The sequence below is a fragment of the Acomys russatus genome, chromosome 7, assembly GCF_903995435.1.
Source record: "Acomys russatus chromosome 7, mAcoRus1.1, whole genome shotgun sequence".
NCBI lineage: Eukaryota > Metazoa > Chordata > Mammalia > Rodentia > Muridae > Acomys > Acomys russatus.
This window is the reverse complement of record NC_067143.1, coordinates 35,324,098-35,335,294: the sequence shown is the minus strand read 5'-3', so window position 1 is coordinate 35,335,294 and position 11,197 is coordinate 35,324,098. Positions and strand designations below refer to the sequence as shown.

Genomic DNA, 11,197 nt, shown 5'->3' with positions numbered 1-11,197 from the left:
TGAGGTGACTTGTTTGCTGGTTTAGGGGTGTTCATTTTGTCATCTTGACATAAGCTAGTGTCACCCTGGAAGAGAAGCTTCAGTGGAGAAACTGTCTCCATCAGATTGCCCTGTGGGCAAGTTTGTGGTACGCCGTCCTGATAAAGGCTGAGGTAGAAAGGCACAGCACATTGTGGGTAGATACCCCTGGGCAAGGGTCCTGATAGGCCAGTAAACAGTGTCCTCCCACGTTACCAGTTAAGCTTCTCCCCTGACTTCCCTTAATAGTAGACCCTAATCCCTAAGTCAGATAAACCCTTTCCTCCCCAAATTGCTTTTGGTGTTTATCACAACTGGGCATGCTCGCCTTTAATCCCCCGCACTTGGGAGGCAGAGGCAGGCAGATAACTTAGTTCAAGGCCAGCCTGGTCTACATAGGAAGCTCCAGGAGAGACAGGACTCAAAAAAGAAAAAAAGAAAGAGAACTAGGACTATGTCGTTTGAGGAAGCCTGAGTCCCCCTCGGGGAAGTGTCTACCCTGAGCTGGCCCAGGCTTCCACTGAGACTAAAAGCCCAAAAGCCCCTCCTGGGGCACAGAGATAAAATGGAGCTACAGGAATGTGTGCCTGAGAAGCAGGTCTCTGCTTAGGATTTTTATTTGGAAAATTTATATGCAAATGGAGGCAGGCGCCTTAGGGAATCTAGAGGAGAGAACAGGACTAGGCTTCCTTCACCTCCTGGCACCCCAGGACTCAAATTTGTCCCCGGACTCTGCGCACCCACCCCGGATGCCCCTGGTCCCAACACCTTGCCTGGGGACCTCACCTTGGGTCCACTGCCACTGCATTTAGGGATTCCTTCCCCAGTTTCGCAGGATGTCTCAGGACCCTGGGGAGTGCCTGGCGCACAGGCCTCTCTCCGCAGGCCCATTCTTTGCCGGCCTCCTCCTCCCTTCCGTTTCCGTGGCTGAAGTGAAGCTGTGGGCTGTGGCCCAGGGCACGCAGAGTGGGAAGCGGGGTGGAGGGTGTGCGTGTGTGCTGTGCGCTCGGTTCCCCATAGTGGACCCGCCCCACGGCCTGAGGCAACTGAAACCACGGAGGAGGAGGAAGCGGGGCAATCAGGAACTGGCCGTGAGTCGGTCCGCTGCCATCTGCCCTCGGAGCAGCGCGGAGAGGTAACTCCACCTTCCAGGTCCAAGAGGGTTATAAGGGGAATGGGGAGGGGGCGGCAGGGGGTGGGCACCGGAAAGAAGCCAGGCGGGTGTTCTGGGAACCTGAAACCTGATGGGGTGGAGCTAGGAGCTTGGGAAGGGAAGGAAAACTCTGGAAGGAGTAGTTCAGTGGCTCCCTGAAGCGGCAGTCCAGCATTCTTAGCCCCGTTGAGGGCCCTGGTGCAGGATCTGGCAACATCCAGGAATGGTGTGGGTCCTGGGACGATCTCCAGTCTGATTCCTAGCTCTAGGTCCTCACCTGGCCCGTCCCCAGCCCACCCAGGCTGCTGTCTGTGCCTATTGGTGTTCTGCTGGGCAGGACCCCACCCATGTCCTGCCTGTAGCCCTCTTCGACGACGTTAGCCTCTTTGTCCCGCCCTTCCATCACCAGCAGCTGCCTGGTCTCCACTGAATGCCCTGGTTTCTGTCCCCAGGGCACTATTATGGGCTTCTCTTCAGAGCTGTGCAGCCCCCAGGGCCACGGGGCAGTGCAGCAGATGCAGGAAGCTGAACTCCGCTTATTGGAGGGCATGAGGAAGTGGATGGCCCAGAGAGTCAAGAGCGACCGGGAATATGCCGGGCTGCTTCACCACATGTCCCTGCAGGACAGCGGAGGCCAGAGCTGGAGTGGTGGTGGCCCCGACAGCCTAGTCAGCCAGGTGAGCTTCTGGGGAAGGGAGTGGCGGCGGCGGGGTGAGGGTGGGGGGCGAGGGGAGGGGGGCTTAGCGGGCAGGGGGGGGGTGATGGTGGTGGGAGGGAAAGGGGCAGAATCTCTCCCCTCCCCCAGAGGTGGGGTTGGAGATGTGGCAAGGCCAGGCTTAAGAGCCATTGTCATATTCTTCCTGCTTTCCCCGTCCCACAATGTACCACAGTCCTGGGCAGAGATAACGAGCCAGACGGAGAATTTGAGCCGGGTGCTGCGGCAGCATGCGGAAGATCTGAACTCGGGCCCCTTGAGCAAGCTGAGTGTGCTGATCCGGGAGCGGCAGCACCTGAGAAAGACTTATAACGAACAGTGGCAGCAGCTGCAGCAGGAGCTCACCAAGGTGGGGGTGCACCCGGAGGAGGACTGTCGCAATGAGGCGTAAATTTTGCACAAGAGTGCCTAGGGAAGCAGAAGTCACTGACCACAGGCCTAGCTCCAGGATGGCCTGTGTGGGCCCCGCTGCTGCTTCCCCCTTCCTCCCCCAACTTGGGCTAATCTGCTACAGGGCCTGTGGGTGCATTATCAGTGCCTGAACAGAACGCTGTGAGCCCAGAGTGGGCAAGGCTAGCTACGGATTGCCTCAGAGGAACTCAGATCAGGGCGGCTCTGGGGTTGCCTTTAGATTTGAGTGGCTCCTCCCAGGGCCCCAGAGGTAGAGTCCTGCCTAGGTTTGAATTCCAGCAGCTCTTCAGCTACAGACTGAGTTATGGGCAGCTGCTTTGTCTCTGGGTGCTTCTGTCTCCCATTCACTGGTCATTCTCGGTACCACACCCCTCATTGCCACAGAGCCGGGTTTTACCATGGACCCACAGCGCCCCCTTGTGGTCAACCTTCACGTACTTTCCTATCTTCGTTCTAATTCAAGGGCTTCCTTGCCCATCTGTGGTAACACAGCCCCCCTCATTTGTCCTCCCAACATTTAGGAGTCTATGGTTTTGATTTTGGTTTGCTTTGGTTGTTTGAGACAGGGTTTTTCTCTGTAGGATTCTGCCAGCCTAGGATTCTATGTTTCAGTGGCAGAGTGGAGTAATTTCTGTAGAGACTCTATGACCTACATGCCTGAAATACTTACTTAGATGACCCTTTAAAACTGGCCAAGTCTAGCTGGGCAGTGGTGGCGCACGCCTTTAGTCCCAGCACTCAGGAGGCAGAGGCAGGTGGATCTCTGTGAGTTCGAGGCCAGCCTGGTCTATAAAGTGAGTTCAGGACAGCCAAAGCTCCCCAGAGAAACCCTGTCGTGGAAAAGAGAAAAGAATGCTTACTGCTCTCTCAGCAGATCAGAGTTCAGACCCCAGAACCTACATCAAACAAAGCTTACAAATGCCTATAGCTTTAGTTCCCAAGGATCTAATAGCCCCTTCTGGCTTTGGTGGGCGCGTACGCGCGCGCGCGTGCGCGCGCGCACACACACACACACACACACACACACACACACATACACACACACACAAAATTAAACAAGTCTTTAAAATAATAGTCCAATATGAAGTTGAGTGTTAGTGCTCATGTTTGTAATCCCAGCCAGCACTCCAGAGATAGGACTGTGACAAGTCCAAGGCCAGCCTGGGCTACAGAGTAGGTCCTGGGTAAACAGTGAGACCTTACCTCAAAAAAATCAGGAAAAAGAAAAGAATTTCAATATGATACACTGTGAACACACTATGAAACCAAGCCTATGGCACTTTTGATCTTAGAGTCATATGAATACACGCATCTGAGGCTGCCACCAGGAAGGATGTTTGGGGCCTGTCCCAAATTCCTTCCTGCCTTCTTCAGGAGCTCCCTGACCTGGTCCTTAGCAGCCAGTTTCCCTAGAAGTCTCCAGACTCTTCCAGAAGGATGGGTTTGGCTAACCTGACTACTTGGTGATGGCACCTTTCCTAGGTTACCTCAGATAGGACTCTGCCAAGGGTCTGCCTCCTCACAGTGACTTCCCTTTCCTTCCAGACCCACAGCCAGGACATTGAAAAGCTAAAGAGCCAGTACCGGACCCTGGTACGCGATAGTGCCCAGGCCAGGCGCAAGTACCAGGAAGCCAGCAAAGGTTTGGGGCTTTCCTTCCTGGCAGGGAGAAAACCCAGTCCAGTAGACCTGTCCTCTGGTGCCCAGGGGGTGGGAGTTGCTACTTGGGCCTCTGGGATACCAACCCCACCCCCTGAGCATGTGTATGTGCACATTTACACACACACACACACACACACACACACACACACACACACACCTCTCTTATCTCCCACCTGCCAGACAAGGATCGGGACAAGGCCAAAGACAAGTACGTGCGCAGCCTGTGGAAGCTCTTTGCCCACCACAACCGCTACGTGCTGGGTGTGAGAGCCGCACAGCTGCACCACCAGCACCACCACCAATTCATGCTGCCTGGCTTGCTGCAGTCACTACAGGACCTGCATGAGGAAATGGCGGGTATCCTGTAAGCACCACAGTCGCAGTGCATTCTACCCAATAGTAAAGCATAAGCCTGAAACTGGGTGGTGTGTGTGTGTGTGTGTGTGTATGTGTGTGTGTGTGTGTGTATGTGTTGCTAAGCCTTGGAGATACAGACGTGGGGAGCAGCAGCCATGTTTATTGGGGACCTAGTTCCTAGGTATTTCATGTGTACCAGGCACTACCTAGGATGCCAGCCACCAGGAGGAATAGCTGGGGCCTCTGATACCACTGCCAGGATATACCTATAATCCTATCAGGAAGTATAAGACCAGGCAGGCCTTAAAGGTCATTTGCTTAAGGTCATTCACTCGCACATGAGCTGAAGTGGTGGGGCGGGAGGGGTCATCCAACCTAGAATTACTGCTGGACCGGTGTCCTAGGCTGTGCTGGCCTCCGTGCCCAGCCTGAGGCCCTCTGACTCAGTGCTTCTATGGGGTCGGGGGGTGGGGGGTCTGCAGGAAGGACATCCTGCAGGAATACCTGGAGATTAGCAGTCTGGTGCAGGAGGACGTGGCATCCATTCACCGGGAGTTGGCTGCAGCTGCTGCCCGTATCCAACCTGAGTTTGAGTACCTAGGTTTCTTGCGACAGTATGGGTAAGCTGCCCCTTACCCTGGAACCGCCTCGGCTCCGGCACTCCTGACCTACCCGCTGAAGGACCTCGCCCACCCGCAGGTCCGCCCCTGATGTCCCACCTTGTGTCACTTTTGATGAGTCACTTCTTGAAGAGGGCGAACAGCTGGAGCCCGGGGAGCTGCAGCTGAATGAGCTGACCTTGGAGAGCGTGCAACACACGTGTGTGGTGGTTTGGCAGCCATCCCGTGTGGACGTGGGCGGGGAATCCCTTGGCGAGGTGGCCGGGCTAGGTTGCCTCTGTTGGGATGCGCATGGGAGGAGCACAGCGTTCACTACTCTGCCCTTGGCTGCAGGCTGACTTCTGTGACAGATGAACTGGCTATGGCCACCAAAGAGGTGCTGAGCCGGCAGGAGATGGTCAGTCAGCTGCAGAGTGAGCTCCGGAGTGAGGAGGAGAACACCCACCCCAGGGAGAGGTGAGCAGGCTCCACCTGCGGCAGCCTCCTGGCTCCCCTCCACGGGGTGTGCAAACTCCACATTGAGTCTCTCTCTGCCCTCCCCTTACCCTACTCCCCGCCTGCAGAGTTCAGCTTCTGGGCAAAAGGCAGGTGCTACAAGAGGCAACCCAAGGGTTGCAGGTAGCGCTGTGCAGCCAGGACAAGCTTCAGGCCCAACAAGAGCTGCTGAGGAGCAAGATGGAGCAGCTGGGCACTGGTGAGGCCCCGGCCGTGCCGCTTCTTCAGGATGACCGTCACTCCACCTCCTCCACGGTGAGATGTCCTCGCCATCGCGATGCCCTCCTCCCTTGCCGGCCCCAAGTGCGGGGGCTGCGCTCCTCATTCTTACCCTCCCCTCCCTAAGCCTGGCCACCTGCTGACGTCTGTCCCTGGCCCCAGGAGCAGGAGCGAGAGGGGGGAAGGACACCCACACTGGAGATCCTTAAAAGCCACTTCTCTGGAATCTTCCGTCCCAAGTTCTCTGTGAGTAGGTACCAAGGCTGGGCCTCTACCCTCTGCCCGTTTAGTTAGGCCAGGCCAGGAGTCTCAGAATACTCCTCAGTCCTCCCCATCCTAGACAGAAAGAAAGCCCTGCCTGTCCGGACTGTTTCCACGGGGCGGCGGGGGCGGGAGGGAGGCTGAGGGACGGGGGTAGGGGGTAGGCTGAGGGAAGGAGGGAGGGGGGAGGTTGGGGGGGAGCATCCTTTCATTCCTTGGGGTTCCAGGCTACAGATACCTCTGAGTCCTGCCAACCTCCACATCCTCTCTTCACCCTGTATGCTGCAGGGACACGCAACTCTGGCTACTCCATTGTTCTGCCTGCTCCTGGGAGTGGCAGGGAGGCCCAAGGTTCAGAGGAGAACCATACTAACTTGGTTAGGATCTGCTAGCCTAAGCTTCGCTTGAACCGGCCCCTGTGGTGCCACATGGCTAGCTATAAGGATGGGAGCGTCCGAGAAAGAGAAACCCCCACACTAGCCAGCCCAGTGACTCCCACATGCTCCTCCCAGATCCCCCCACCACTGCAGCTGGTTCCTGAGGTGCAGAAGCCCCTCCATGAGCAGCTGTGGTATCATGGGGCAATCCCTCGGGCAGAGGTTGCTGAGCTGCTGACACACTCTGGGGACTTCCTGGTTCGGGAGAGCCAGGGCAAGCAGGAGTACGTGCTGTCCGTGATGTGGGATGGCCAGCCCCGACACTTCATCATCCAGTCCTCAGATGTGAGTGGGGCTGGCACCTTGAGCCTTCTGGACCCCACTCCTTCCTTCTCCTGACCCTCTCCAGGGACATGATCTCCAGTTCGATGACCTTGAGAGGGTAGGGAGTGGCTGCTGCGCCTCCTCCCTCTGTGGGACCACAGGGTAGTTCTATGTCCCTGAGTCTCTCTGCCCCAAAGAAGGGTAGCGGGTGTCATGGTGGCCCTCCACCACCTCCCTCTACCTTGGGTCCTAAGTAATCCCTGTCCCCGCCCTGCTGCTCTTCCTGGCCTCTCCCTGGGTCCCTCCCCCAAGGAAGCTGCTGACCTCAAATCTCCCCTACACCCCCAACCCCTGCCTCACAGAACCTGTACCGGCTGGAAGGGGACGGCTTTCCTAGCATCCCTTTGCTCATCACCCACCTGATGTCCTCCCAGCAGCCCCTTACAAAGAGGAGTGGTGTTGTGCTGTACAGGGCGGTACCCAAGGTGAGCACTATAGCCGGCCCCGGCCATGTTGAGCTTGGGAATTACAGGTCTGTGGCCCCTCGGTTGACATTCAGGGTGTGTGAAGTGAGCATTACCCCCACAATGTGGCCAGCCTCCTTCTCGGTTTGGGATGCCTTCCTGCCATGTATATATGTGTGTGTGTGTATGTATGTATATATGTGTGTGTGTGTATGTGTATATATGTATGTGTGTGTATGTATGTATGTATGTGTGTGTGTGTATGTATGTATGTATGTGTGTGTATGTATGTATGTGTGTGTGTGTGTGTATGTATGTATGTATAGGCCTGGTGCCCAATTTATCAACCCTATCAGCCACTGTGACACACTGAGGCTCCAACACAGACACAGATAGCGTCAGCAGGAGAGCTCTGCCCACGGCCCCTTCTGTTTGCCGACTCTGACTCCTCCTCGGCTTCTCTCCGCAGGACAAGTGGGTGCTGAACCATGAGGACCTGGTGCTGGGCGAGCAGATTGGACGGGTAGGTGTACCCCGCCACCCTGGGCTTCCCCAGCCTCCTGGAGTCCACCTGTCACCTCCTCACTAGCTCCTTCCAGGCCCCTCACCAAGCCCCACCTTGGGGCTCACTTCCAGAGTCCTACGCGGGGTCTCCCTGGCTCTATGCAACTGCAGCCTGTACCCTTTGATTCCTTTCTCAGAAAATAATGAATACCAACTTGTAGGCGCCAGAAGCCAGCACCCGGCCCTGGCCCTTTGCCCAAGGGGTTCTTACCTAGCACCTCCCATACCGCCAAATACCTGTCACTTTCCAATCAGAATGCTTTTCCAACCCACAGAAAAGTGACTTCTGGATCGGCCATCCCATGTCACTTCCCAGGGAGGGTGGCACTGATAACTTTTGTATCCCTAGTAGGGGGAAACTTTGTAGAGAGCCCGGGTAACAGGTTGGCATCAACAGGGGGGACATGATGGGTTGTAACCTGGGGTTAAGAACGGGCAGCAGTACCAGGAAGCTGTGGTAGGACCCCAGGACTGTTTCAGGGGAACTTTGGAGAGGTGTTCAGTGGGCGCCTTCGAGCAGACAATACCCCGGTGGCCATAAAGTCTTGTCGAGAGACACTCCCACCTGACCTCAAGGCCAAGTTTCTGCAAGAAGCGAGGTGGGTGATAGAAGAAGTGCAACCAAAGCTTCCTTGTATGAGAGGCTTCCTCTGTGCACTGCCTGCCATTTGTCCCACCCCCACCCCCAGTCCTCTCATACCCAAGTAGCACCCATAATGCAATCGGGTACTGACCAGGACCCCACCTGCAGTCACAATCATATCCAAGGCTGCTGGCTTTTCGGGGCCCGTACTCTTCTCCCCTGTAGCTTTCTGTCTTCTCTGAGGTTCCTTTTGAGAGGTGGGGGATATGGGCAGCTGCAGAAGGCTCTGGCTACGGATCACGGATCACACATAGCCTAAGCAGCAGTGTTCCACAGGATCCTGAAACAGTACAGTCACCCCAACATTGTGCGTCTCATCGGGGTCTGCACACAGAAACAGCCGATCTACATTGTCATGGAACTGGTTCAAGGTGAGCAGAGTTGCTGGTCCCCAGCCCAGCCGCCCCCAACCCCTCCCTAGCCCCCCACCCTCCCCAACTCCCCACCCTCTACCTCCTCCGTGAGAGCTCAGCTTGCCAGGTGTCTTCCGCTAAGCTCAAGGCTGCCCTCACCTCCAGGGGGCGACTTTCTCACCTTCCTGAGGACAGAGGGAGCCCGCCTGCGGGTGAAGACTCTGCTGCAGATGGTGGGGGATGCAGCTGCTGGCATGGAGTATTTGGAAAGCAAGTGCTGTATCCACCGGTGAGCGGGCTGCAGGTCCCGGCAGACCCCCGTCATGGCGGCCACCAGGTGTCGGCTCCCCTGGCTGAATGGGTCTCTAGCACATTGTGTGTGAGAGTTAAACTGTGTCTGCGTGTGTGCAGGTGCCACGAGTGTCTTTGTGTGTAGAGGCCAGAGGCCAGTGTTAGCTGCCGTCCTATTTTACCACTTTAAATATGGAGACCCAGAGTTCGTGGATTTGGGGAAGGTGGCTGGTAGGTGAGCTCTCAGGAGCCACCTCTCTTCAATGCCCCAGTGCCAGGGCAACAGACAAGCATTGCCAGCCTTTTCTGTGAGAGCTAGGGATTTGAACTCGGGTCCTCATGTTCACACATCAGGCACTTTACTAGCTGAGCCACAGTCTAGAGTGCTTGACCCAGCTGGGCAAGTGACGCTGGCTGAAGGAGACCAGCTTCTGCCCTGCTCACCCACCCAGGGACCTGGCTGCTCGGAACTGCCTGGTGACAGAGAAGAATGCCCTGAAGATCAGTGACTTCGGGATGTCCCGGGAGGAAGCCGATGGCATCTACGCGGCTTCGGGGGGGCTTCGACAAGTCCCTGTTAAGTGGACTGCCCCGGAAGCCCTCAACTATGGTACCTGATTCTCACCTACTCTGGCCTGCAAGGCCGATTGGCTGGGCAGGGGTGGACTCTGGCCCCCTGGATGTGCATGGTCTCCCCATGCTGCCTCGTCTCCTCTGCAGGCCGCTACTCCTCAGAGAGTGATGTGTGGAGCTTTGGCATTTTGCTGTGGGAGACCTTCAGCCTAGGGGCCTCACCCTACCCCAACCTCACCAATCAGCAGACTCGGGAGTTTGTGGAAAAGGGTAAGGCCACAGATTCGTGGTAGGGCCTCAGGGCCGAGCTCCTAAGATGTATCTTCCACAAAACCTCCTACTAAGTAAGAAGAGCCTGTAGTTAGCGCAGGTGGCAAGCCTGTTTATGCTTGGTAGGTTAGAGATTAGAACCTAGGCCTGTGTCCTGGGATTCTTGGGAGACAAGAGTGGTGTCCCCTGTACCCCTCTTTTTAAAAAGATTTATTTATTTTACCTATGAGTACTCTAGCTGCATGTACACCTGCAGGCCAGAAGAGGGCGTGAGATCACATCATAGGTGGTTGTGAGCCACCATGTGGTTGCTGAGAATTGAACTCAGGACCTCTGGAAGAGCAGACGGAGCTCTTAACTTCTGAGCCACCTCTCCAGCCCCAAGAGTGGTTCCTTAAGGGTGGTGAAATGGGAGGACTCTGACCCCTTCTCATGTTTGGTGCATTGCACCTGTCCTCATAGGGCATCGTCTGCCTTGCCCAGAGCTGTGCCCCGACGCAGTCTTCAGGCTTATGGAGCAGTGCTGGGCCTATGAGCCTGGACAGAGGCCTAGCTTCAGCAACATTTACCAGGAGCTGCAAAGCATCCGCAAGCGACACCGGTGAGGCCCGGAGGGCCCCTTTGCTGGCCAATAGCCCGTGCAGACAAGAGTGGACCTCCTCAGTAGCTCCCTCTCACTGTTGGACAGTGGGTTCCAACCACCAGCAACAGGGCTGCTGTCGGAGTGCAGCCCCGGGGAAGCTCTCCATTCCTGCTTCTGTCCAACTTCCTCTCTCAGGTGGAAAAATAAAACCAGTCGTGTCCACCGGGTAATCTTGACATATGCGCTCCTCTGGAGGCCAGGGGCCAGTTCTTAGGAGAAGATAGGCATTGGCGTCATGGTGGCTGTAAGAAGAGGAAGGGCAGAGAGCTCACATCCGGTAGAGGTGACATGATTTGGTTTAATATGAAACAAGAGCCAGGAAGCGTAGGGTGATATACAAGCTTTGACCAGATGATGGCGCTGTTCCCTAGAACAGGATCACAGCACAAAGCTACCCAGGGGCTGATTGTAAAGTTGATCTCTTCCGGGAACCTGTGGAGATTAAAAAGTGGGTTGATGTACAGGCTGGCAACTGAGGTTTGAAAGTCACAGAATTATAAATATTAGAGAGTAGCTGATGCTGTGGATGTGAATTCGGGGGATGGGAAAACAGGTAAAGTAACTTCCCCACAAGGGAGAAATGCTCTTCTAAGGAGAGAGACCAAGATGAATGCCTGAGCAAGACTGAGGGCTCATCCAGAACCTTGCGAGGTCCCCTAGGTCCTACTGAAGTCTCTAGTTGTCTGAAACCGTCTCTGGAAACAGGCAAGGTCAGGAAGATAGGCAGTATGTGGCTAAAAGCAACACACACACCACAGAGACTGGGTAGCTTAGAAGCCAAACT

General features: G+C 55.9%; 1 protein-coding gene across 1 annotated transcript; it reads left to right on the top strand.

Moving 5' to 3' along the window:
- The first annotated feature begins 1,485 nt into the window (after positions 1–1,485).
- Fes (FES proto-oncogene, tyrosine kinase) lies at positions 1,486–10,426 on the top strand. Its single transcript, XM_051148794.1, has 18 exons — positions 1,486–1,848; positions 2,062–2,235; positions 3,843–3,939; positions 4,140–4,323; positions 4,799–4,936; positions 5,016–5,135; positions 5,270–5,392; positions 5,500–5,686; positions 5,813–5,896; positions 6,424–6,633; positions 6,975–7,097; positions 7,546–7,599; positions 8,121–8,239; positions 8,560–8,654; positions 8,802–8,925; positions 9,380–9,537; positions 9,648–9,770; positions 10,233–10,426. The coding sequence occupies exons 1-18, from the start codon at positions 1,633–1,635 to the stop codon at positions 10,373–10,375; spliced, it is 2,472 nt and encodes an 823-aa protein (XP_051004751.1). The 5' UTR covers positions 1,486–1,632; the 3' UTR covers positions 10,376–10,426.
- The last annotated feature ends 771 nt before the right edge of the window (positions 10,427–11,197 follow it).